General features: G+C 36.2%; 4 protein-coding genes across 5 annotated transcripts; 1 reads left to right on the forward strand and 3 right to left on the reverse strand.

Annotated features, from left to right (window-relative positions):
• Nucleotides 1–14,025: 14,025 nt before the first annotated feature.
• On the reverse strand, nucleotides 14,026–14,553 carry LOC147519269 (B3 domain-containing protein Os03g0184500-like). The gene has a single exon (XM_086594096.1). The coding sequence runs from the start codon at nucleotides 14,551–14,553 to the stop codon at nucleotides 14,026–14,028; it is 528 nt and encodes a 175-aa protein (XP_086450222.1).
• Nucleotides 14,554–20,035: 5,482 nt separating this feature from the next.
• On the reverse strand, nucleotides 20,036–20,422 carry LOC147519270 (uncharacterized). The gene has a single exon (XM_086594097.1). It carries the CDS (start codon nucleotides 20,420–20,422, stop codon nucleotides 20,036–20,038), a length of 387 nt encoding a protein of 128 aa, XP_086450223.1.
• Nucleotides 20,423–20,791: 369 nt separating this feature from the next.
• On the reverse strand, nucleotides 20,792–21,280 carry LOC147519271 (uncharacterized). Its single transcript, XM_086594098.1, has one exon. The coding sequence runs from the start codon at nucleotides 21,278–21,280 to the stop codon at nucleotides 20,792–20,794; it is 489 nt and encodes a 162-aa protein (XP_086450224.1).
• Nucleotides 21,281–24,061: 2,781 nt separating this feature from the next.
• Nucleotides 24,062–27,464, forward strand: LOC147519272 (protein EARLY-RESPONSIVE TO DEHYDRATION 7, chloroplastic-like). Of its 2 annotated transcripts, XM_086590925.1 has the most exons (6): nucleotides 24,062–25,099; nucleotides 25,247–25,413; nucleotides 26,314–26,398; nucleotides 26,841–26,898; nucleotides 26,998–27,015; nucleotides 27,130–27,464. In XM_086590925.1, exons 1-4 carry the CDS (start codon nucleotides 24,861–24,863, stop codon nucleotides 26,884–26,886), a joined length of 537 nt encoding a protein of 178 aa, XP_086447051.1. In that variant the 5' UTR covers nucleotides 24,062–24,860; the 3' UTR covers nucleotides 26,887–26,898; nucleotides 26,998–27,015; nucleotides 27,130–27,464. The 2 variants fall into 2 exon arrangements, with proteins under 2 accessions (XP_086447051.1, XP_086447049.1); XM_086590923.1 differs by lacking the exon at nucleotides 26,841–26,898 and having other exon boundaries at nucleotides 27,130–27,187.
• The last annotated feature ends 373 nt before the right edge of the window (nucleotides 27,465–27,837 follow it).

Genomic DNA, 27,837 nt, shown 5'->3' on the forward strand with positions numbered 1-27,837 from the left:
AAAATGAAAATGGCCTTAGCAAAGGACACACCAGCAAGCTACATGAACAAATTGTCCCATATATTTTAAAACAAACATTGAAAATTGAGAAGTAGAAAAGGGTATAAAAAGTAGACATGGCATTGAAAAACCTATTGGGGAATGAAATTGTGTTGTTGGAAACATAATCACTCTAATACATGCAGACAGGACGATTATGATGATTATTAAGACAAAAATAGGAATTGGTGGTGCACATGTACTGGATATGGGATCACGTCCAAATTGATAGTGTAATGATCATTAACCAAGCCAGCCATTTGCTACCATAAATACATTGCACTTAATCCAACTACAACAATAATGATTATCACCAAACATTGAAGTGTAAATTCACATGTTCACTATGGTTTTCCTATATACAAATGTTCACAAAGAATGAACTATTCACCATTCATTACTTACACGGTTGGAGATAACGAATATCTTAACTAGTGCATATCGGAACTACATTACTCAGATTGTAGTATCAAATTATAATTTCTGATTGGAATCTATACACTATAATGAATGCTAAAGGAGAATACAAAGCATTATCGATCATCCTATCATCTCAATATACCTTATGGTTCTCTTCTCTCAAGTGTGACAGCAGTTTCTGCCTCAATTGTCTCTTCTCCTCGTGGCTTATTCCTCTGCAATAAAGGTTCCAAAAAAGACTTATGAATTTCAATGTAAAAGTAACTTTATATGTACAGTCCTAAGTAAGTAACAAGAAGTCTAAGTTAACCTTTTTCAATGTTCAAATATCAGAATGTTCAAGCTAACCATTAAGCTGGAAAAGTATGTTTAAATATATGATATGGTAAGGCAGATGATATTAAGATAGCAACTTAATCCAGATTCCAAGACTTCCTCTAGTGCAGCAAGGAAATATCATCTCACGTCATAAAATCAAGTGTGCGCTCAGATTAAGCAAGGAATTTAGTGTAACAGTTCTAAGAGATGCTCGCCTATCACAAGTTCACATTACGAACATATTGAGTAAATTCATCTTTACATTTCTACTTCGCAATGCAAACAAGTTCACACTATGAACATATTGAGTCAAAAAGCTAAATCTACTTTATTTTTTTCAAACTCAGCATAAAAATCAAACAACTCTTGCTCTGTAAAGGAGTCTATATCATCACAATCCATATGAACAAGCCAATGATTCTTATCGCCAAGTTTAGGGGGAGCTTGTAGTGCCTCATCCAGCAAAGATCTAAAAAATTTAACCTCTAGAGGATTCCAAGCATAATCAGACTCGTTGAAGTGATGGTTACCAAGGATTATGATATTATTTATTTTAGGAGTGCTAGTTTCATCAGGAGAAGGTGCTGATGAAGAGTAAGGTGCAACAGCAGAGTGACGACCAACATTAGCGGTTATGAGAATGGAAGAGAGAAATGATGTTGTTGATCTCATTCTCATGATTGAAGACCAGTTGGCAAAATACTGACTTTTGGCGGACGTTGTTAATGAGAGGATTGACGTGGCTGAAAAAACTGGAATTTTTTATCATTGCAGCAGCCATTACTTAGGGTTATCGGAGACCAGAAAAAGAGAACAAAGGTTTTGCAATAAAGAAAGAAAAAAACAATTGAAGTAAAATTGCAATAAAGATAAAATACTTAAGGCTTTCATTTATATCAAACACATATTTTATCAACCATGACTAACCTCTACTAATAGACACAAAATGACCATATTTGTGGCTGGTCTTATAAATCCTTGTACATCATAAATTGTCATCGTTTTTCGTGAGTTGGAAATATGAGATATTTAATGAGACTCCATAGAGAAGTGGTTTGGACGTTTAGATTCTAGTGAATGCATTCTCTTTCTTTGACTCTTTGAGATTTCAATGAACCTCATAGAGAGTAACTTCTTATCCTAATTTATATATGACAGAAACTCAATGACTGTTCATTGATCAAAAAATCATCATCTAGAGACAACCTGATTTGGTTCCATATGCCACTACTTATTCTTCATCTTTTACAAAGTTGTTTTAAACTTCACGTAAATGTCCACTTAAACATATAATCGCACAAGAAAAATTACTGAACCGTAAATCGTCTATGATCAACAATTTCAATTTGACTGAATGAGCACAAACACATCAGAATGAGGCCATGAGCTCACGAGGGCTAAACACTAAATTAGGCTTAAGGCCTAGGCAACACACTTCAAGGCCTAACCCAAAGTATGAGTGAAATTGGCCCAAAAATTGGTTGCCCAATTTTGACTCGTTTTCAAGTTTTAGCTTTGCAGACAAAGAAGCAAAAACCACATCATGTTCTGCCTCTTCAGAGATTTGGATCTCAATTTTGAGTATGTCTCAATTATCTACTCAGAAATATGGTGTTCCCATTTACGGTGCTGCATGGGTTCCAACAAATTTACTCCACAACCAAAAACAAGAAGAAGAAGAAGAAGAAGAAGAAGAAGAAGAAGATAACTTACTTGCAGAATATGATTATAACCCAGAAAAGGCGATGCCTTCACTGCAAAACATTCAAAGAACCTTCGAAAAATTCAAAAGAATTTACTTTTCTTGTTAAAAATAAGGAGAGGAAAGATTTTTGATGGGTCGGTGGTGGTAGATATGGTGGTGGGATGATTGGAGGTGGTCACACGGTTTTGGACGTGGTGGTGAGGTGATTGGAGGTGGTGGAAATAGGGTTTGGATTAGAGAGAATGGTGGTGGTGGTTTTCTCTGTGGGTGTTTTATTAAATTTGGAAAGAGGGAAAATAAAAAAAAAAAAAAAAAAAAAAAAACCCCCGCGGGCTTGAATTTGGGATTTTCGTTTGAGCGGCTTGAAATTGGGTGTGTTGAAATCAAACATTGACCCGCCTGCAATAGCAAATGTCCAAAAACGCAATCAATTTTATAGCTCTTTTCTGCTAAACGCAATTGTAAGTTGTCCCAGCTAGAAAGACTCATTGCACTAAACTAGCGAACGCTATCTCCAAAAATTTCATTGCGTTTTTTTATAAGTGCTATTGAATAAATGCTATCTATGTGCATTTTTGTAGTAGTGATCTAAATAAACTACAGAAACCCAAACAACCCTCTAGCTTAAAAGAAATGACACCCATATCCTTTGTCAATGTCCTGGGACATGACAATACCTTCCCCTCTAAACATCCTTGTCCTCAAGGATGAAAGTTTGGGAACCTTCTGTTTCTCGTACATGATATCTAGTCCTCAGTCGATGCCTATCTATCCTTTTTACAGCTTCAATCACCAGAGTTTCAAAGTATCATTTTCACGATGCAACTTGATAACATCCATAGTAGCCATAGCTATAACTAATCTTGCACCATTCATCATGCACCTAAGCGTATTAGCAAGACCAATATGATTTAAATCAGCTTTAGTAGCAAAGAATGCACGAGGGTCCTCCCCGATGAATAATGAAACGCAAAGATCTCTTTCTGGCAGCAAGTAGCATAGTGCAACTTCACATCAGCGGGTACCAATAGATTATCAGAAGTTTCAACAAGGAAATTGATCTTGAGCATTGTGCAGTCACATGCACAAAAGGTTTATATAGCTTCTTCACTTGTTTCATGGAAACACCTCTATTTGCTGCCTTAGGATCTAAACCACCAGTGACTTTAGCAGCTTTAGTGATTCCTTTGAAAACACCAATAGGCACCTTAGTAATTATGTCAAGAAATTTTTCTGCTTGGTCTTCGATGCTGGTTCTTCCTTTTCTACAAGCAAGTATAAGAGGAACACAAGGTGTACGGTCAAAAGTGATGGCAAAGCACCTGTCATTGACCAGTGAAAAGTTTTCACACAAGTAGAGCTTGCTAATAACTTCTCCCATGTTCACAGATTCAATGCTACCTCTATCACGATTCTTGGTAACAGAAATAGAGGGCAAAATTTTGTTGTTAATCATGTCCACAAGTGGTCTTCTATTAGATAAGTTAGTACTATCCCTTGGACTGATTCCCTCATTTAGTAAATGAAGTACCTCCTCCAAATTTTTATTTTCTTCACTAGTGCTAGTATTTTCATTAATGTGAAAACAAGTTAGTGATGGGCTAGTACTCAGCTACTTCTCAAAACTGCAAGCAAGGAGAACTGAAGGTGTAAAAGGAGGGCTCTTGACCAATTTTGGGAGACTACTAGTATGAGAAATCAGTTGAATCCCAGTAATTTCACCAATAAGAGAAGCCAAAATAGGTGAGTTGTCATTTATTTTATTCACCAAATATCCATGTAAACTCTTTCTGTACTCAGCAAGGATCATGAGCCTCCCGACAAATTGATGGACACTGATCAAGTCACTTATAGAAAAATCTTGTCCCATAAATGCTTTGGCTACTTCTGCAAGCTTCCCTTCCAAAACACAACTTCTCACCAAATCAAAAATAGAAGAGAATGCTCGGAAAAGTTGACGCCACATAAACTCTTGAACCACAGAATCACCGTGCCGAGCATGATAATGAATTGCACCAGCCATTGCAGCACCTTTCAAAACCTTACAATAATTATCAACTAAAATAGCCATCCATCTCATCTTAATTGTTTGCTTCACAAACCAAACCAGCAACATTCTTGACGAAAAGTAATTCGCCAAAATCACCACCTGATGCAACAATTGTGCTTTAAGCATCGCCGGCAACTTACAATACTCAGAAAGCTCATCTTGTGATCCAGCATGAAGAGCTTGTCGAACTGTTCCAACATCTCCAGCTAGTGACTTATCCATATTTTCATAAACATAACCTTTTTCTCTATCAAACAATTGCCTTAATTCACTAAACTTCCAAATATTAACCCTCGCCACTATAACCAAATCTAAAACAGCATGCCCATCCAACTTTTGATAGATTTTCCCACACTTCCCATCAAATAAAACCGGAAGTTCACAGTTAAGGGCCGAGGCAAAACCAGAAGAACCCCTATAACCAAATTTCTTCTCATTTTTATTTTTTGGTTTTTTAGAAACAACCTCAAGTAAACCCCATTTGTTTCTAACAATATCAATACCATTTTTTGACGAAACAATTACATATGAATCTACAAAATTCAAACGACATGATGATTTACCTTCGTTGAGTAGTTTAATTGGTTCTGTCATTGATGATTCGTTGACTGAAGTCGATGGTGTTTTCATTCTACTAGTTAGAATTCTCATGGAGTGTTTGAGTGTTTTTTCTGAGTTGGTTTTAGCTTTAGTGAAAGTCTCTAATGGCGTCTCAGTGTTTGAAGAAAGTCCTGAATCAGTTTCTTTCTCCATTTATGTATACCCCATATCATTTAGCAGCTTAAATAGCTTGTTAAATCGCTCATCCATCCTTTTCTCATAACTCTCCCATACTTGAGCCTCTCTCTCCACTCTTTCTGCTAATTGAGAAACCCTATCTTGCATCTCTGTCATCTTTGCCAAGGATCGAATGCTCTGATACCAATTGTTATGAACTAGCTTGAGTTTTAAAGCTAGTTCTATAAACAAACAGTAACTGAGTTCACAACCTAGTTCACATTAACAGAAACTAAGTTCGTGAACAGTAAACATAAACAAAACATTTAAAATAATCTATGATTCAAATAATGCAGAGCCTAATCTCCGTTTCACTGAAACAAGAGCTGGGTTTCTTCTATTTTCTTCTTAGCTTCCTCTCTTTTCTTTTTCTATCCATATATAAGCTTTCTCACCTAACAAAAGATGATACTAGCCTTACACTTGGCAACATCTAAATAAACTACAGAAACCCAAACAACCCTCTAGCTTAAAAGAAATGACACCCATAACCTTTGTCAATGTCCTGGGACATGACACCTTAACATTAATCCTGAATATCCGGTGAGAGGGAAAGATAATCGGAAAAATTTCATGGCGAGGGGAACTTCGATTTCTCATTGCTGTTTCCAGAAGTGATGAGTCCATCATTGACGGTTCAATTTTTCTTGGTGAGTTATAATTGAAAGCCCAAACTTTTGGTGTGTTTTTTAAGTTGTTGACCGGTTTAATTGAAAGCCAAAATTGCGAGAGGGTTGACGGTTTATTCAATTGCTAACTTGACCGTTTTAGGAAATCCGTCACAACACCATTATATTTTCTTGACGCCTATGCCATACACGACATAATGTTGTAACAACCGTCATAAAACCATCATATTTTCTTGATGCTTGTGTCATTCACCATGTAATTTTGTAACACCTGTTATAAAAATATCACCAAAACACCTATTTTGACGGTTTTCAAAAAAGCCATCAAGATAGATAAAAGTCAAACGTCATAATATGTCTTTTTTTTTAGTAGTGCAAGCTCCTTGATATAAAGCTTGTGAACAACTTTGTTAAAATAACATCGCATATTCTAATAGAAAACCACTGATTGTAAGTAGAGCAACAAAAAAGAAATAATCTTTAAGCTATGTTTTCTTCTAGTTAAAGCAAATTGTCTGTAAACAAACTATTGTTGTCCTTCCATTCATTGTCATCTAAACACCTCAAAATCAACTGATTTTGAGATATCAGTTGGATTGTTTCTAAGAGACCAGGAGAAGGTGGTATATAGTTGATTTTGAGATATCAGTTGGATTGTTTCTAAGAGACCAGGAGAAGGTGGTATATTAGATTGGGAAAAGAATAACCACGAATGAATAAACTGCTTGTTATCAAACTAAGAAGTAATATTTGTGGGGCACAAGAAAAATAGGTAACAATAATGAAAAGTTAATTTATCGGGTTCTCAATTTAAAAGTGTATGTTGTAGTAATTTGGTTAGCTAAAACAAACCTTGTGTTTTAAGATAATAGACTTGAGATGCCCAGACTTGAAGTAAGGTAATCCCAATTCCTTATATACATGTCCCCATGCCTAGAATTTTGTGAATGCAATTGAATTGTTCAATCACCATTTGCTTGTAGTAAGGCAGACCAACAACGTTTGAATTATTGATACACTACCAAATAGAAATCCAAGCCAAAGTTTTCTCTTTTTCTTCTTCTTGTCTTCTCTTTTTATGTAAGGGGAAAGATGGAGAGATTCTTAAACAATGAGTACATACTCAAAAGGAGAAAAAAAAACTAGATCTTACCTTTACAAAAAATCAAATGGCAACAGGGAGATTTTTTTTCAATAATCAAATTGGTAATAGAGAAATTAGAAAGTCGGAAGGTATTGATGGCAAAGGGAATAAAACTTTTTTTTTTTTTTTTTTTTTTTTTTTTTTTGTTTGCAAAAGAGAAAAGAGGTGGGAGACTAGAGTGGGGATTGAGAGGGAGACAATGTAGGCATACAATTCAATACTTGTGTGTATTTGGTTTCGACTTGAATTTATACGAACGCCTTATTTGAGTGTTTTTACATTCTTTCAACTTAAGGGTATAAATTGAAGTAAAAACTGAAACTGTTATGAAATCCGTGGGCTTATATGGATGCCCACCATTGATATGTGTTTATTCTGATAATCTTATATCTTGGTGTTTATCATGATAATCCTCTATCTTGGTATTTATCATGATAATCCTCTATCTTGGTGTTTATCCTGGTAATCCTTTATCTTGAAAAGGAGGTTACCTAGTTGTATATAAAGGTAACCTCCTCCCATTAAGACTCACCTCAATGAATAAGAATTCTCTCTATCTCATTCTCTCAATGATTCAATACATGTTAAGTTAGTATGGTGTTCTCTCCAAATCAATTTAATTCTAACACGTTATCAGCACTCAACTTTGGTTGTCTGGATTATTAATTGCCAGTTTTCTGCATTGTACTGCTATTCAAGACATTTTGGTAGGATATTTAGCTAGGCGAATGTGATGTGGTAAAACATAGTTGGCAAACCGATAATAATAACATGTTATATTTTGCTGGGTAAAGGGCCTAATAACTTTTAAAGGTTAAATCCCACAGATGGTGGAGTTATGGAGTAGAATCTATCTATTTTATTTGATGATATGATTATTTATTTTGTAACTCTCTCAATTGGTTTCACTTGCATGTGAGCAACGTCTGAGCTCGAGGTTCACAGATTACCGGAAAAGAAAAACAGTTTGAAATTCAGAATAGAAAGACACTTCTGACGAAAACAGTTGTAACTTTCTACTCGGTGATCGGTTTTGCAATCCACTTATTGCATTAGAAAGCTAACTCAGAGATGTTTCCAACGGTGTATGGCTTGGAGCCTAATTCGTCCAGAGCTGATTCAGTTTTACAGTTCTTTATGGGTCAATTTCTCGTCGAATAGCAAAACGTGGTAATCTGATTTTTCAATCAGATAGGTATCGTATTCCTTACCAAATCTATGCAATTCTTTGTTTTATATTGTAAGATGGATTAAAACATAGAATAACATGCTAGGGTTTTTAATTTAAGGATTTTTTTTTTCTTTTCATTTTGTTTGTTTTTATGTATACTATTGAACAATGATGTAAACTCTAAAGTTCTACGATATATTTGGAACCTGAAGTTCCAAGATCTATTTTTTTTAGGAACCTGAAGTTTCAAGAATTAAATTGTTAGGAACCCGAAGTTCCAAAATCTATTTTTTTTTAGGAACCTGACGTTCCAAGATCTAATTTTGAAGAACCAGAAGTTCTAAGGTCGAATTTTTAGGAACCTGAAGTTCCAAGATCTATTTTTTTTTAAAGAACCTGAAGTTCCAAAGATTCAATTTTTAGGAACCTGAAGTTCCAAGATCGTCTGGTTGACTATATCGACTTGGTCAGGTTCAACCCATAAGGACTGGTCCGGTTTTGGCCCATTACAGTAGTCATTTATGTAGGCCCAATTAATTTTTATAGCTATTTTGTTTTCAAGAACTTGAAGTTCTAACATAAATACTGCCAAGCTCCTATAGAAGAGGTTGAAAAGTAGAAAGCCTCTAGGAAAATGGAAACAAATGTGATAGAGAATTGGAAGAGTGACCACTTCAATGATGGTACTCATTTGGATTGTTCCAATTTCCTTGAGGTTCAGTATGAGGATCCAATTAGCAATGGGAAAGTTTGATGAGCAAACTTTCATCCTTGGAATGATTTATTTAGTTAATTATATTTTTATTACCAATTCATGAAACGTTTACCGTTAATATTGTGTTTTCTTCATGGAAAGTCTAGGCCAGGATTGTCGTTAATATTTTGAATTTCCTTATTATGAATCTCAAGTTTTATTTTTCTTAATATACTTGTGCTAGTATAAATTTTTACAAATTTATTTTGCTTTATGTTAAAATGTAGGGTATGGATATATAAATGGAGAAAAATATTATATATAAATATATGTTCGGTAGACTATACCCATAAATGAGGAAGAGATTGTGTATCATATCTAACCTTGGGAGTAAGAAGCTCACTTAGACAGTCTGTATTACATAATTGTCAATTTACTGAGATAATATTCCTGTTGTTAGGGGGAGAAAAGCAATGGTTGCTCTAAGGAACGACGTGAAGCAACTTGGATCACGTCCTCTGTCTCATTAAGGATCTAAACAATGAATGCGACTATATGAGATAAGGAGAATGATACACTTGCAAGTGGTTGCAGAGAAAATGCCTAAGCATTTAATGATATGGTAAAAGTAACCATGAATGTGCTAGCCAGAATTGATGTTCCATTTGGACAGGGTCCAAACATGGCGGCAAATGAATCTACTATACTCTAAAAGTGTGGTAAACCTATAGGATCCAAAGAGCGTGCTCCTAGGAGAGGAGAACTGAGGAACCATCTTGTCCAAATAATAGCCAGGTAATGACTGGAGCTCCATAAACAAATAATGAAAATGTGCAAATATCCAAAATTCACTGAAATGTCTATGGTTGCCCATGGAGAGGCATATGTACCTGAATATGAAGAGATCGATCTCAATATTCCATGCATGTTCAGGTGAATTGTGGGATAGGAAAGCACTTGTCATAGATGACATATTTAGCTATGGTATAGCTATTGGAACATCAAAGGACAATGATGAAAAATAAATGAACCATGTGTTTTGTCAACAAAGGAAAGATTGGCCAATCTGGAATTTACTATTCAAGCATAATTAAACTTTTTAAAAAACGTGGTGTGGACCTATAGTAAAATCCGAGGTTGGATTCAATATAGTAGCAGCAAGTTTGGTTGGTATAAACTTGATTGGGACTCTTAAGGAATTAGAGAAAACTGCTGACTATAGATTTTTGAAATGAAATGGACAAAGCACATGGTTGTGCAGAACTTGGATTTGGATAAGGATCCATTTCGACTAAAGGAAGAGCATGAGGAAGTTCTTGGTCTTAAAAATACTCTACTTGAGTGATATTGAAGCATTTATGTATCTAATACAATACGTGCACAAGATAATACATTGCATTTTCTATTAGTTTCATATCAAGATATAATTGTACACATACACTTAGACACTGGAATGATGTCAAACACATATTGAGATATTTTTATGGAATAACTTGTATGAAACTATTTTATTCTTATGGTTTCACTAATGACTATGATCTAGTTGGCTATGCAGTCTTTGGTTATCTATCTGACCCTCAGAAGGGTCACTCCCAAACAGGTATGTATTTCTTAGTGGTAATGCTGTCATTTGTTGGCATTGCACTAAACAAACTTTAGTGGCAACTTCCTCTAACCACTCTGAAATTTTAGCTCTCCATGAAGCTAGTCGTGAATATGTATGGCTAAGGTTATTAATTGGGCATATTCGTAGTTCTTGTTAATTACCTTCTATAACAGGTGTTCCCAGCATTATTTATGAGGATAATGCAAATTTTGTATAGCCCGTGATTCAAGAAGGATTTATAAAAGGAGACATGACAAAATACATTGCACCAAAATTCTTTTACACTCATCAGCTTCAGAAGAAGAAGCAGATTAAGGTCGAGCAAGTTCGTTCCAGTGACAACCTTGCTGATCTCTTCACTAAATCACTACCGAAGCATACATTTCAAAAGCTTGTATATGGGATCGACATGCGCAGAGTTCACCACCAAGCCATATAAAGACTTGTCTTTATCAGGGGGAGTAATAGAACAGGGGGAGCATCCTGAAGAATGTGTCCTAAGATATATGCATTGTACTCTTTTCCCTTATCTAGGTTTTATCCCACTGGGTTTTCCTAGTAAAGGTTTTAATGAGGCAGTATAAAGTAAGTCAAAGTGATTCTGAATAATGTTGTACTCTTTTTCCCTTCGCTTTGGTTTTTTCCACTGCGTTTTTCTTAGCAAGGTTTTAATGAGGCAACTGTCATTGGATAGTTATAGAGCATCCAGAAGAATGCTACAAAAGATGCATCCACCATAATTTTCACATGAATGGTGGATATCTAAGAGGGAGTGTTATGAAATCCGTGGGTTTATATGGATGCCCACCATTGATATATGTTTATCCTGATAATCTTATATCTTGGTGTTTATCATGATAATCCTCTATCTTAGTATTTATCTAGTTGTATATAAAGGTAACCTCCTCCCATTAAGACTCACCTCAATGAATAAGAATTCTATTTATCTCATTCTCTCAATGATTCAATACATGTTAAGTTAGTGTGGTGTTTTCTCCAAATCGGTTTAATTCTAACAGAAACGACAAAGTAGTCAATTTTAAAAGAAATTGAACATGTTTTTTTAATATTTGATCAAGGGTATTTAGTGGTAGAAAAAAAAATTGTCCAATTTAAAAGGGGTATGAGCTTATAAAACGAGTAGCTCACGAACTACTCAAACTCAAACTCAAGTTACTCGCCATCTAGAACGAATTTTAAATTAAACTCAAACTTGACTAATATTTTTGTGCAAATGAGTTTGAGTTGAGTCTTCAATGAGCCAAGCTGGAGCTATTCACGAGCAGCTCAGCTTGATGACCAACCCTAAGTGCCACAAAGTGGTGGTCCGGTGGGTGCCATTTCACACTTTTTTATGTCAATGAAGTCGTAATTCTCAAGTGAACGAGAGACAAGACAACCTTATGTTAAAATGATAGTGTACTTTCAAATTCCTACTTTATGATCAATCTATACTGATTCTCGAACAAAAATAGATCAATCTATACTGGAAGAGGGAAAATTGAATACATATATAAATTAACCACAAGTAACTGGTGGGTCCAAATATTTGTGCAGTGTATATACCAGAAAAAATTGTCAGAATCGCCACTTTATTCATGGAGACGTGGAGTGGTAAAAGATTATTCATTTATTTGATCTACATATTGGAGAAAACCCAAATAGTGGAGGTAGTTTTAGAGAAAAATTATGTTGAAGATACACTCATTAGTCATAATTCGGTAATTCCTAAATATGAAAGGAACTAAAACATGAGATAATCCATCTCAAATTTACACTAGTGAACTTGCGTGAGGTTCTGAGAGAGTCCATTTTTTATTCGGTACATACAATGTACATATGCTCCCCCGTCCCCCATCCCATTGTGTCACGGATCAACAAGGCAATCAAGGAGTCCTCATTGACTCGACGTATACACAAATACACAATACCATTGTTCATTGGTGCTCGTCTACGCGGAAATGTTAGGCTTAGTGGCTATGGGATGCTTAAACTTTCGGTCCACATGTGCCTTTCTGTCCATATTAGCTTTAGTAGGGCTGAAGTCCCAATTTTCAGTGTTTGTTATTTTTTTAATGGATTTAGTCTATAACTGTAATAATAGTATAAAATATTATGATATAGGTATTTATCGATATTCAATTTCAGAATATATATCGTGGATATATCTTTTTCTTTAAGGATATTTGACATTGTTTCACATACAAATATCGTAGATATATCTAAAATATCGACAAATATCATGAATATTATAGATATTTTTTGATATATCATGATACATTATTTATATTTATTTAAAATATAATGATAAATATTAAATAAAATTGTGTGTATTTTTGTGTGTATATTAAATAATGAAAAACTTTATTGTGTGTATTTTTGTGTCAAAACTCAAAAAGCATGGTATTGGGAGTGGAATTCTACATTAGTATTGGCTACTGGGTTTGGGACTTTGGGCTAGGGTTGCGAGTTTGTGATCTGTTTTAGGGAATTTTGTTGGCATTTCTACTCTTTGCCTGGTAATTCTGTTTTCCCTGCTGGTGACCTATTGGTTAAGCCTACCTTAATCCTTTTTTGTATCATAAGCTCATAACAGTGCTGCTGGTAACCCTTTCTCTAACCACAGTATACCACTATTTTTAGGCTAACTCCAATGGTTTGGTGCACCAAAACACCAAACCACAATAGCACAGTAGATACAGTTAGTGGGATAGCGAAATCAAATCCAATGGTTTATTTTCCCAGCCGCCAGTGACAATAGCGTCCAACACAAAATATTAAATATCGGTTAAACAAAAAACCAAGCTTTTTTGTACGCCATCACCAGTGGTGGGCAAGAAAAAAAAAAAAAAAAAACAAGCTTTTTTGTACGCCATCACCAGTGGCGTGTAGTTATTTATCTCCCAATATTACCCTTTAAAAAAAAACCCAGAACACAAAAGAGAAAAAAAAAATCACTCTCTCACTAAAAAAAAAATCACTCTCACTCTCACCGTTCAACACTACCGCGCAAGAAAAATAGAAATCAAGAAATTGGCGCCAAATTTTGGATTTTTCATCGCCACTTCCCACAAAAATGGCTTGAAAAAGAGGGAGGCAAAAAAACTGCAGCAGGTAATTCTACAAGCTTGTTTATAGTACTCTTGTACTTGAAATCCCTTTGTTTTGATTTATAGTTGTTTTTGTGATTGCACACCAATTGTTTGTTCAATTTCTTTCAAAACATTTTAGTAGTGGTTCCTACTATCCTTCACTCAACAAAACATGGTGGAATGAAATTGATAAGATGGTGTCCCTCACTCAACGAAATATGGTGGAATTATAATGTTGAGATGGTTTTCTCCTTTGAATCCGTGAAACTTTTTTTCCCTCACTCTTCAGAAACGTTAGAAAGCATAAAGCTAAAGCTAACTTGATGGTTTTCTCCAAGTTAAAAAACAATTTCACTCTTCAGAAACGTCAAGTTACCAATTCAAGCATAAGGTTTCACAAATAACTTTTCAAAATAAACCTGGAATTTGGTAGCCTCGACTAACTGAAAGACCAGTGGCAAAGACCTCAACCAACTCATGAGCAATAGCAAACCCTCCACCCACCGCTTAATCCAATCTTTTCTCAAGGTGTACCTAGTCGGGTATTCCTTCCGATTTTCATTAACCAAAGTCATAGTAGCATCCATTTTTGGGAGGTGTGATTTGCGTAGACCGTGAAGGAATTCCCACCAAAATCCACCACTAATGTGTGATGGGAGCATAGTTTTGACAAAGCTTGGGAATTCAGGGTCTAGATTTGCCCGAACTTCTTCTGCACGTTCTTTAGGGCATCGCATAGTCTTATCATCATCTAGCAATGCTTGCTTTCGCTTATAGCTTGAAGGTGTCCCAGGTTGATCGGAAACTACCATGGGAAGGTGTATGGAACTTTTTCTTGTACAAAGCTTAGCCAGAGTCATGTTGTCTTCATCCTCATTATTCGTGGTCTTGTTCACCTCCACCTCCATGTCTGATGTTTGCACTTCCAACTCCACTTCTCTTCACTTACACAATTACAACCAATGCGTGAAACATGTTTTTATGGTACATATAAATGCGTGAATTTTTTTTTTTTTTTTTTGAAAGATGGTACAAATACAACCAAGAGTAGTCGCGACATTCACACTATATTTGTTACATGGTCGTGGAAATGTATAAATCACTTTCCATCAAATGGAAATTAAGGTCCAAACAAAACCGGTGTGATCGGCGTAGTGTGCATTTTTCACGATAGGGTGGTTACCTTAACTGCTCCATAGGTCAAACAATTCCAAAATTTGTTATGTAAAACTTAGTACAGGGTAAATGATGACACGCATTTAAAAGAGGGTAATAACACTTTATCTAGATATGGACATGTTCAGATTGCCAAGGGCATTCATGACGAGATCATCTCCTTTGTAGCATTCTACCGCTCTCAACAATATTAAGGGTGTTTAAACTCTATTCGCATGCGACAATTTTGCAGATTTAGTTCTCGACATATTTTTTCCACTCTTCGTAATTTTCTCTTCTGACTTCTCATTTTTGGATATAGCCTTCTTGATGGCTTTCATCTTTCTAACATTCTTTGATCTCTTCATGGGCACTCCCTTCTTGATCTTTCTGTTGAGAACACGTGAATGATTCTTTAGTCAGAACTTCATTGTGTCCATTGCTTGGGGAGTATCCGATCATCGTGGGCATCGAGATATCCATCGGCCGCACCATTTTTCTTATCGTTCTTTTTGTTTCTGCTCTTCGCCATTTCTTATTCTAATAAGTTTCTGGAAATTGTTTCTGTTAGGTCGATAGATAAGTTTCTTGGAATGTGTGAAACTTGGGCCAACTTAAAATGAATGAGTGAGTGAGTGAGTGCAGCTACGCAAATAATCACACCCCCGCAGGTCGGTATCAGTTCATTGCATTGTTTATGACCTTAGTAAAGGTGGATGTCAACTCCAAACAATCAAATCAGTCATGCATGATCAAGCTAAAGAGAACGCCCCGAACATATTATTCTCTTTTATTTCTCTGAAATGTGCATATATCTAAGTGTTATAGTATGTACAATCAGTCATCTCTATGTGATAGCCGAAATGTTCAATCTCTAAGAGCTTCAATTGTTATTTATCAATATTTCACTTTGATGTTGTTCTCTCAATTCTGCTTTTATAATTTCACTTTCATATCGTACACAATTATGCTTTCATAATTTGGTTAGATTTTCGTTAATTTATAATGATGTGTTATAAAACCATGGCAGGTTTCAATTGATGTGCTACAAGTTTTTGTGGGACAATTTAGTCACTAATAACTTCCCTGCAAGCCAGTTCTTCAAGCAGTTTGACTTGGATTCTCAATACATATTAGCGAGCTGCTCCTTCATTCAAAGCCAAGGTTAGAAACACATTGTCTAAGTCTCAGCAATACGTCCACTTGATTTGGTAAATGATGTGTTAGTATCCTTTTGAAAGATAACTGGAGTTTTTCTAGGTTAAGGAGACTACGATTGTGTGTTGATATACGTAGAATACTATAGTGTGGTCTAGTTTTGTGTCATACCATCAGTAGAAAGAAAATGTGACACTTAATTTTATTTGTCGTAATGCCATATCATCTAGTTTCGTGTCATATTATAACTTGCACTTAATTTTATTTGTCGTAATGCAAGACCAATTTATTTAGTTTCATATTATAAATTATGTTTAATTTTAGTGTTAATTTATTTCTCACCGCCACAATGTCCGCATTTTACACAAATTCAGAGGTAAGGGTACACAAATCAAAAAGTCGGGGACACCAAATGCCCCAAATCCGGAAGATGTAATGCGTGTAGGGACTTCTTATTCCGAGTTTGATCCTAGTTCTTATCAATGTGTTGTTGTAGAAGAAAGTACACACATATCATTTACTCTTCGTGGAAGGTGGTGGAACGAAGGAAAAAAGTCGGTAAGAAAGGACTTTGGCCCCAATGGAATGGTTGAGCCAAGTGAACTTTGGAGAATTTCAATTGATGCTTTAGAATGTTGGTTTTGACGCCTTTGCTCAAATTGATATTGAAAAGTCCGATAGACAGCTAGTTGAAGCAATTGTAGAGATGATGGGACTCTACCCACACATTTCATTTTCCATGTGGCGAGATAGGCTTTTACGCCCCTTGATTTCTCAATGCTTACGGGGTTGCGTGTTGGAGAAGGAAAGATTATAACTTTTGATTCAAAATATGAGTTATTTGATGAGGCTGTCAAATATTTACCTTTTTTAACGGAGGATGAGATTTATAGTGGCAGCATCAAACTAAGTCATTTAGAGATGTATACACTTATGCAAAGGTAAGATGATATTAATGAAAGAGAAATAGGGTTTCGTGGCTTTCATGTTGTATGTTATTGGAAATGTATTGTTAGCAAATTCCCATAGCAAGGTTCGTTTGGGATATCTAGCTAGTCTTATTCGGATAGATGAGATTGGTAGTTATGGATCGGGAGGAGCCGCATATCGCATTTGATTATGTCTTTGGACTTGGTATGTCGCTTTGGCATTGGCAATGGTAGTAAAAAAGCCGTGGTGGGGATGTGGCAAGTCATTGAGGTAGTTAAAGTTATTTATTTTTAAAATGGATTTGATTAGTTAGTTATGTGCTAATATATTTGTTTTGTTCAAGATCGGGTATTATTCCTATTTTCGAAATGGCATGCACGCTCGGATACTTGAAGAGTCCGACCAATTTCCCCGCTATAAATAATTGGGGTCCAACTTACCGTCATAAGGTTGGGGGAAAGCCCATTGTAATCTAAGTCTAGGGCAACAGCAGATAGAGTCTCGTACTTGGAGTTCTATTGTATGGCTACCATGGGTAGATTCCACATGCATACGTATAAATCATCCATATGTTCGGAAAGCATTAGAGTTGACTAGTCGGGCGATGCATCTTGTTTGGACCGTTAGTAAATGTCCGGTATTTAGGAGAGCGTTAAAATCGCCGCCAAGTCAAGTCGGCGCGCTCCTTCCGTTCCTTGTGATCCCCTTCGCATATGAATTTTAACGGATGCCGGTGATATATTGCTCCAATGGTACAACAATGGGCGGCATTTCGTTGATGCCTTGATTAGACAGTTAGTGAGCAACAATACACCGACTATTGGGCTCGTGGTCTCCGATGGGGATGCTTCTACCCCCAACTTATAGAGGTGTGAATGTGGACTTTGTTGGTGCATCCGGTCTTAAAGAGGATGTAGGTATCTCACACCGATGGGGCAACCCTTAATCGCTCATCATATCCTCCATTGTCACAAGTTGAGGCAGTTGTTACTCCCCGGCCAATTGGGTTATTCCTATTACTTGTTGTAATGGTGAAATCTTTAATTTACGTGTTCCACCAATTGACAAAGATTTGGTGCCACATCTCCCTATTGATGCCAACTTGACACCAGTAAGTAAATTAAATAGTTTATTTTATTTTATTTTTTGTATCAACATTTAATTTATTTAATTATGGTATAAATTTAGGCACAGTTGAAGACGATGTTAGAGGACTATATGCATGCCACGGCTTCTATGGCTAGTTTTATTTGCAAAATGAATAGTGGGTTGCACCATAGTAAGGATGATATATTGGAATATGCTCGTCAAGAATTGAATAGTCATGACACTTCATATTCTGAATACCCTGAAGTAGTTGCGCCTCAGATGACCCCTCCACAAGTTCAGACTCGGCCATCTATATCAAGAGAGGATGTATATGTCCCTCATTTTGCGGGTGAATCAACTGATCCATCTATGCGTTACTCGAGCTCACAGGGAGAAGAAAGTAGCAGTTATGGTTTCTATTAGTATTCCAGTCAAGCTTGTAAGCCATCCTATCTACTTGGTATTTATTGTCTTCAGTCTCTGATACAACAACTAAAGAAAATTTTCCCATCCTTTTATATAAGTTGGTTTGCTAAGAAACATTACTGTTAGTTCTATAATGGTGTCAGAAAAATTTGATCACTGAGAGTCTGAGATAGAACCTTTGATTAGTTTGATATAATAGAATCAATTTGATCACTGAGAGTCAAAGATATTTGCTTATGGGATAAGTATCTAAGTGGGGATCCCTTTGAGCAGTTACAGCACAAACACCACTATCACCATCATTGCCATGCTTCGTCTTGTTACTCATGAAATGGCCCAACTCATTTGGCTATCTGAAGTGTTTCAGAGAATTCATAAAAATTTTAAATTTGCATAGCCTTTGATTTCTGTAGTTTAAACACCAAGATATTGTTCAGATTGTGAAGATGGTTAGTTTAATGGCTTTGGTATGCTGCTTGCAGGGCGACAAAGACACTTTCAACATGGATGACAAAATGGGGGATAGAGTTCGACATTAAGCCTTTTCTCGAGGCCGACAAAATGCATCTGGTAGACCTTCCAAGTGGTACAATTGTCAACTTATGTGGGTTGATGTAGAATGTGGTGAAGTAGAGCTTTAACAGGTTAATTCATTAGGTCTTTAACGTCTTCTCAGAAAAAATTCCATGTCCTTATCGGGTCTCATATCTTTCCTTCCATCTATTTACTTCTATTTTGTATTGAAAGTAAATCCTATATGTCTCTGTCAGAGCTGTATCTTATACTATTTCTTTAGGACTCTGAATCAGAATTTTTGAACCGAAGTTTTTATGTAAGGGGAATGAATGTTTACCAAGGGTCCAGGGCTGCATTTGGTGGTAATATGGACTGCTCTTCGATCAGACTAATTTATATTGAATTTTGTCGGTTAGTCCGCCAATTGTTTTAGTGTTTGCGACGTTGTTGTATGTTCCATTATAAATAACATGTAGAAGTTAAAAATGATCGATACCAGTAGAAGTTAAGAACACGAATTCTGAAGTCTGAAATTGAAGTCTGAACACAAAGTTTTACACACTATTTTTTCTGTTTGAAAAGTTTCTTAATCTAGCATTTACAAGCAAAGATTAATACAATGGCATTATCATTCAAATCATACCATGTCAAGTATCAATCAGACTATAGAACATATTGATATTGTAACTCCAAAAACACAATGATTGTATTTGTACCTAGTCTAGTACATAAAAGTGATAAAACACGGCTTACTTAGTGTAGATAATCGGAATTCTTATTTCTAGGGACTTCGGAAAGACAGGGAAGTTAAAGGCATTCTTTTCCAAAAAAAAAAAAAATGAAATATTATATGTAGTTCCTTATCTACTGTTAGAGGGAATGTATTTTCGATTTGTCATCTCACTGAAGTGTGCCTACTACAGGAAGCTTACATTGTACCGGGAACCAAATGCGAGCCAATTCCTATGACCAAGCTTCTAAGGCCTGTGATTTTTCACGAAGGACGATTAGTTCAAAGCGGTACCATCCCATAAATGCACGAGTAAACGTACACGAGTAAACGCACGAGTAAACGTACACTGGGAACATATAAGAAATGCACAACATAAAAACATCTTAATTCTGATCACGCCATTCCCATAAATGGTTAATCAGACGCTGCTCTAATTCCACATGCTCGTGCCTATTATGCACATATGCCACGCGTTGCAAGACTCTGCGAAATTCAGCTGAATTGGGGTTTCGGTCGGGAACAATTTCTGCTATATTAGGATTTTCAAAGTAATCATGGTTAATAATAGGTTTAGAGTCTCCATAAATGTAAGCGTTCAAATAGTTATGTCGTTCTTCCTCAACAATCATGTTATGCAAAATAATGCACGCCGACATAACATCATGGAGCACATCTTTGTCCCACAAGCGAGCTTTGCCTCTAACAATTGCAAAACGAGATTGAAGAACCCCAAATGCTCGTTCAACGTCTTTTCTATAAGATTCTTCCATCGGTAAAAAAATTTATCTCTTCTTGATTTAGGATTCCTTTTCGCCTTCACTAGTGTAGACAATCGAGGATATATACCGTCACCAAGTAATAACCGACGATAGTCCTTACCCATGAGAGAATAGTTTGCCGGGAGGGGTTAAACCTAATGTTAGTTTGTGAAAAGATTAGAGCGCCACAAAACATTAACATCATTATTAGTACACGTAAACCGGTAAGCATGCCATATCCACATGTCGAAAGAAACAACTGCCTCGAGTACAAGAGTTGTTGATCCATGTCGTCCAGTATACTATCCTGCCCATTCCATTGGACATGCTTGCCACGTCCAATGCATACGATCTAGATCGCCAAGCATGCCAGAAAACCTCTTAACTCAAAGAACACGGAGTAATCCGCAATGTCTTCTTCATTTGGAGATCTCGATATTGTGCACCAAATCTCTCCACCACATGTTTGCAAAATATTTTAACAAAGGAGAGTGTTGTTGACTGCGCAATACGAAAATACTGATCCATTGAATCAGCTGGGCTTCCGTTTGCTAGCATTTGCAACACACACATTATTTTGCCGCGTGACGACAAGCCGGGTTTATTGGCTGCATCATATTTCTTCATCCAGAAATCACTATGTTCCTTAAGGCCACTCCTAATCCTCGAGAATAGGTGATTGCTCATTCTGTTGCGCTTCCGAAATAAAACTTCATCATATGTGGGATTGACACCGAAATAATCGGCCTTTAAGAGAGCATTTCCCGTTGCCCTATTACGGTTCCTATAAGCGCGTCCTGGGACAGACCCAATACGGAGAGTTGGTTGATTAGAGTTTTCAATGATATGAGCTGCTGTAACAAGATTCATTTGAATTGCGAGTCAAGCAAAATTGTCAACACTTCTTGTTCATGCATGAAGTGTCTTTCAATCGTCGTCTTCTCTGGGAATCAGAATCATAATCATTATCACTATCAGAATTCATTTTGCTAGTAAATAAATTATGGAATAAAAATTGAAAATATTAAAAATTGTGTGAGATAGCAAATTGGTTTAATTTCTTGCGGAGAGTTATGTTATATATCTTTGGTGGAGGGCCGAGAGTACACATGCAACATCATGCACTCTAGTACTCTAGATAGATTACATGCATTTTTTACATAATTTTTTATCTTGCACACACCCCAATAAATAGATTCCATGCATGCATGATTCATTTCAATCTTGCCCACAATTCTTTATCTTGCACACACCCCAATAATTTCTTACATAATTCATTACAATCTTGCCCACAACCCAATGACCCTAATCAGTAGCGTACATACCACAAGAAAGTAAAATTCAATAATTCAATCTGACCCTATAAAAAGAATGTCTTTTCCTCTCTCAAAGTCACATTCCCGCAAACATCAGTAATATTTTATTTTTGTATTATCAATAATACTGTCTTTATCTCTCTCTCTTTCACTCTTTCAGTAACAATGTCAAGCAGAGGATCATCATTTAGCATTGATGAAGACACGATATATGCCAAGCATGGTTGGATAATTCAATTGATCCAATTACGGAACAAATCAATCGTGCAACATATTGTGGGATAAAATTAAAGAACAATTTGAGAATCAGAGGATGATACGGGGTTTTACAGAGGCACGAACTATGAGAAGTGTTACAAGTCGTTGGCAACTTATAAATAAAGCAGTTACTTTATTTCGTGGATATTTGAATCAAGTCGAGGATATGAACAGATCATGAACTAACGAAATGGACATTGTAAGATATTATATATATATCAATTATTTAGCTAGAATATAATTGATTAAACTCAAACTATTTTTTTTTTCTTTTACAGATGGAGCAAGCAAAAAAGTTGTATGTCACCATGTCTTCAGATAATAAACCCTTCAAATTTGATCATGCGTGGTTTATTTTGAAAGACTACGAAAAATGGGCGCGCCATTCAATTCCAACTACACCTGGTTTCTCTCAAACTAATTTTCATAACGGGTCTCCAGCTCCATTAAACGAACAAGATGGCATGGGAGGAACACCTGATTCTGAAATGCAAAGACCTGGTTCATCAAAAAGACCGGATTGTGGAAGAGACAAATCAAAACAAAAAAAAAAAGTTGATAGTCAAAATGAAACTTCTCTCAAAGAATTAACGCGACAATCTTAGCGAGCGATGGAAACCATTGAGGCAACAACTGACCGTGGGAAAAAATTCTATGAAAGTGAAGCGTTTAATCCTTCAAGGATTAAACTTGCGGAAAAAAAAGAATTCGCGGAGACAATGGCATGGGAAAAGGAGATCATGAGCACAAATACATCGACTATGACACCTCAAGGAAAAGAATGGTACAAAAACGCAAAAAAAACAAATTTTGAAAGATCAAACTCTTCGCAATGCACGAACTCCTTCAAGAAATTTGCACTTTGAAGAATACGGAGAAAGCGATTGATTAATTTGATTAAGAATTTTAAATGTTTCGTACGTATTTGATGTATTTCCTTTTAATTTGTTGTTTTTTTTTTATTTTCAATAAATGTTTTATTTAAATAATTAATTAAGTTGTTGCAAATCGGAATAAATTTAATCTTAAAATTGAAATTATAACAAACAAATACAACTAAATAAAAAAAAATAAAAGGGTAGGATAGAATGGTAATTGCATAAATTAAGTTATTAAAAAAACAAAAAAAAATCAATTCTAACCGCCATTGGGAGTGGCGGGTGGAAAATCATAATTGAATTCTGTACGCCATTGTGAGTGGCGTGTAAGTTATTATTTGAATTAAATCACATTCCTAACTGCCACTGTCTATGGCGTGCAGACTAATTTGGATTTTTTTGATTGCCCGCCATTGGCGATGGCGTACAGAGCATATGCTATAACGTTAAAATTGACTGCAAAAATAGAGAAATTTATAAAGATAGCGTTGGCGGTATAACGTTTTAACGTACCATTGGATCACATTTTACTTTAAATTTGGTGTTTTGCCGCACCATTGGACTTAGCCTTAGTGATGGCTTGTATATGTAATAGCTTTTTTTTTTTTCCATCTATCAAAATTTAATTAAATAAAAAAAATAAAAGAAAAGGAATCTGTTTTCCCTGACAGATAAAAAGGCGACTTGTTTCTTTGTAATATTTTTCAGTGAACATTAAGAAGTGGGTTAGACCTTTTTCCCTTGAACTTTTTCTCATAGAAACGGAAATGCAAGGGATGAACGGACTATTGTGCTATGCTATGCATCATGATTTCCACAAGAATGGGAAGGGGGTGGATCCGTGGATGTCCCAGATGAACCTAATTAGTTTCTGGGCCTCGGTGTTGGATTGGATTAGTACAAACCATAGTACAAAATATCTTGATATATCGCGATATTTGGAGATATCTATCCAGATTTCAGAGAAAGATATATAAATATCACGATATGTTCAAAGATATATACGATTATAAATATCAGTGATATTTAATGATATTTTGTGATATTTTGTGATATTTGGGGATATTTTATCCGTGAGCGTAGCGAATTCTTGAGGTTGCTTTTCTCAAGTCACCTAAAAAACCACTTGCTACGTGTCAATCTATCCTGTGTCTGACCGTACCCCCAAATAACACTTCTTTTTTGTCTGACCGTACCCCCCCCCCCTTTTTCTTATTTTCTCCTATCTTCGCCTCCCAATCGTCTCTCTATTCTCGCTCTCGGATTCGCCTAAAAATTGCAGGTATTCAATCCTCCAATTTTTCCTCTATTCTCGCTCTCGTATTCACGGCTCTCTCTCTCTCTATTTTCAGTAGGTAAGAGATTTATTCTCGCTCTCGTATTCGCGGCTCTCTCTCTATTTTCAGTAGGTAAGAGATTTAAGTATATTCGTTCTCTCTCTCTCAATTTTCCGGTAATCAGTATATTCGTTCTCTCTCTCTATTTTCCGGTGGCAAACGTAAGATTTCAATGTTTCATTCGTGTTACATTTTTTTTGTGAAAACAAAATAGTGTTAAACTTAGGGCCAGTTCTTTATTTATCTCTCTGTCGTCCGCCTTCGTCAGGGCGAGAACGTTGTCGCTGTCCTTGTCCGAGTTGCCCAGGATGTTCAATGGCCATTGGCTAAAGACGAGGCTTCTGTTAAGTTGGATCCTTCCCACTACTTCTATTCCCTCCATCTTCCTCCTACTACACTCACTACTAATTCCGATGATTCGGACGATGATGATGATATTACCCAACCTGCTACTACAGTCGTCAATTATGGTCTCACTATTGCGTCCAAGGGCCAAGACAAATTGCTAGAGGAATTTGATGTCCTCTTGGATAAGTACACTAGTTTTTCTCTACAGAAACTCACGCGCCCTGAAACGGAGGAGGCCAAAGTGTTGGATGATTGGGTTAATGGGCAACAGATATCTCCAGTTGAACTGAGCAAGTCACTGGAGAAGAAGGAGATGTTAAAGGATACGTCCACTGCTTACTGGACTACATTGGCCCCTAATGTCGAGGATTATAGCAGTTGCGTGGCCAGGGGGATTGCTGCTGGCTCTGGCTCCATGATTGAAGGCATTTTGTGGTGTGGCGACTTAACTGTCGATAGGTTGAAGTGGGGAAATGAATTCTTCAGGAGGTCTATAGCGCCCTGTTCTACCCAGATGGAGCTCAGGCCATCCACTTTGAGGAGGATCAAAAGGTCTAGTATTCACTTAACCTTTCTTCTTCTTCTTTCAAGTATTATTGTTTGTTTACAACTGACTTCTTATATACCATCTACACCGTTTTCAATTTAGTATCATATCATTCACGCCACTTGTCACCAAATGACTCTCACCTGCAACAGGGTAAAGAGGATCTCCAAGATGTCAGAGAACGTGGCGAAAGGAATCCTTTCTGGGGTTGTCAAGGTCTCAGGCTTCTTCACCAGCCCAATTGTTAACTCTAAAGTAGGCAAGAAGTTCTTCAGTCTTCTTCCCAGGGAAATTGTTCTCGCCTCCTTGGATGGATTCAGTAAGTCAATCATACTTCCACTTGCTTACTATGATCCTTGCTGCTCTTTAATTTGAAATTGAAATTGAACATTCATTGCTCATGGCCAATTACTTCTGTTGCAACATCTTCTTGTTAATCTTTGAACATTTTCCATATCCTATCTACTAGCTCTAAAACAAAAAACACGCATACACACGCAAGCCTCCAATGATATTGGTTTTTAAGAGTTGAGAACATGTAAATATATACTGCTTATAAACATTCTTTGCACCTGAGAATGTGTGCTTCCCAATAGCTGGTTTAGCAGCTTCTTTCCATCTTGAAAGGAGTAAGGGGGATTGACGCTGTCAACGTTGAAAAATATCAAATGAGGTATAGCATCATCTAAGATGCACTGGGGCTGCCTTCTTTTTGTTCTATGAAAGTATGTTTTCATGAATTCTCAAGGGATGACAAAAGATCTTCTCTACTAGATTGTTTTACTGGATGTTGAACTTTTGTCTACTAAGTGCGATAGAAATGAAATCCAAAGATGGGACACCTTTGATCATCAACCGGTTTATTCCACATATACACTGCATTTATTGGCTACCAGTAAAATATGGTCTTCAAATCTTTGGCAATGATCATGAGTCTAGTGTTGGCTTAGGTTGCCAGGATGGTATTGACACAGTTGAGCTTGGGAAAGGGGAACTGTTTATACCTTCTTGATTCACGTCCAAGAACCACCTCCAAACTCCAAAGGCAAAGAGTTAGTCAGAAACTTTGTCAATTGTGTCTTTGAATGTTTCTACTTTTACTATAGATGAGGAATAACGTTTTGATTTGATTTGCACCTTGTGTTCTGCTGTCTGCTTAATATGCAGTAAATGAAAATTCCTAAACAAGGAAATGATCCGATGTGTTTGTTCTGTATAGGCAGGGTCTTTGATGCTGTTGAAGTAGCTGGAAAGAATGTCATGTCAACAACGTCAACTGTAACAACTGACCTTGTTTCACACAGGTATCTCCTGTCTTGAAAAACATGCCCAGACTAAGTGGCGCATTGTGTTGGGGTTGTTGAGTTATGTTGAGCTTTCAATTTTCATTGGTTTCATCGTTGGATTTGTACTAGGTGGTTTATACAAATACAACTTCCATATAATTGAGTGTGTTGCTCATGTGTTAACTTCCATGTAATTGAGGGTGTTGCTCATGTGTTTGCACTTTTGGAATGAGTTTGATGAACTCGTTTTTTTCACTTTTGTTTTGGAACTTGCTTGATTTTTTAGTTAAAATGTAGGTAAATAGATTATTCATGGGAGGGAATACAAACGAACTTGGATAATGTTTTCTCTATATTACGTTGTCCGTATTGTATGCTTTATTGAGTCTTTGATAAGAATTGCGATAGGATCCGGTCTTAAGTAATGATACCAATTTGTTGCAACTATTTCCATGTGCAGGAGCCTTTTGTTACCGTCCCCAAGGACACTATCTTGGAGGCTCTGAAAGTCTTACTTGGTAATCGACTTGTTAAAACAATGCCAAATGAGCAAATTTTATCTCGGTTTTCATTATTTCCATTTATCTAACTCCCTCACTGTCTTTTGGTATCTTCAGATGTCAGAAATCACCAAGGTATGTCCTATTATCATTGTTGGTAGTTATTCTTATTTTTAAGAAGAATATGGTTTCCTTTTTGACCGAATATAGAAACAAGTTCATAACCGACTATGTCTTTTACTTTCCTAGGATGAGCACAAGTGTTAATTGCTGTAGGAGTGGCTTTTGGTAATTTCCTCGAGGAGCTAAAGCAAGCAAGGAAGGCTTTTGAATTAGATGACGAAAGCTAACTACTACAGATTGATTGAGATTGGAAATTTAGATTCGATTCCTACTCTTGGAGCTCATATGTGTTGACTCATATGTTGATACTTCTTATTTTCAGCATTGTAATTAAGAATATCTAGACAGATGTACAAGTGTAATTGCTTCCGTGTATTTTTACCCAGACTTGTTTTTTAACATTGAACAAGTTTCTCTCTAAATTGAGCCTCTGAAATTTTTTATGCTTGCTTTGGAACAAATTGTTGAATATAAGCACACCATCTATGATTCTCACTAAAACTTATCGCAGGAATTCTTTACCGATCCTTGAAAAGATATCTGCAGAAAAAGAATTGTGAACAGCTCATGCAGGAATTCTTATGAAGTTCGAGTAGCAAGATCTCTCTTTCAATTACGGTGTTCAAGCCTACACTTCTTTGTTCAAGTACCATACTAAAATGAAACACTCCAACTTTAAGAGCTCCATTGTTACACTCTCAATATTCATTCAACATGATATACTACGCTCACGCCCCACTGCAATGCAGTATACTAGTATATATAACAATTTTATTTAATATTTATCATTATATTTCAAATAAATATAAATAATGTATCATGATATATCAAGAA

The sequence above is a fragment of the Coptis chinensis genome, chromosome 2 (assembly GCF_015680905.1).
Source record: "Coptis chinensis isolate HL-2020 chromosome 2, ASM1568090v1, whole genome shotgun sequence".
Classification (NCBI taxonomy): Eukaryota; Viridiplantae; Streptophyta; class Magnoliopsida; order Ranunculales; family Ranunculaceae; genus Coptis; species Coptis chinensis.

Excerpts from the sequence above, each read along its gene's own strand:
- LOC147519269 (XM_086594096.1), bottom strand. The coding sequence starts at position 14,553 with ATGGAGGTGGAGGTGAACAAGACCACGAATAATGAGGATGAAGACAAC.
- LOC147519270 (XM_086594097.1), bottom strand. The coding sequence starts at position 20,422 with ATGGAAGAATCTTATAGAAAAGACGTTGAACGAGCATTTGGGGTTCTT.
- LOC147519272 (XM_086590923.1), top strand. The coding sequence starts at position 24,861 with ATGTTAAAGGATACGTCCACTGCTTACTGGACTACATTGGCCCCTAAT. Across the intron at positions 25,100-25,246 it reads ACTTTGAGGAGGATCAAAAG|GGTAAAGAGGATCTCCAAGA; the intron begins GTCTAGTATTCA and ends CACCTGCAACAG. Across the intron at positions 25,414-26,313 it reads CGCCTCCTTGGATGGATTCA|GCAGGGTCTTTGATGCTGTT; the intron begins GTAAGTCAATCA and ends TGTTCTGTATAG.
- LOC147519271 (XM_086594098.1), bottom strand. The coding sequence starts at position 21,280 with ATGAATCTTGTTACAGCAGCTCATATCATTGAAAACTCTAATCAACCA.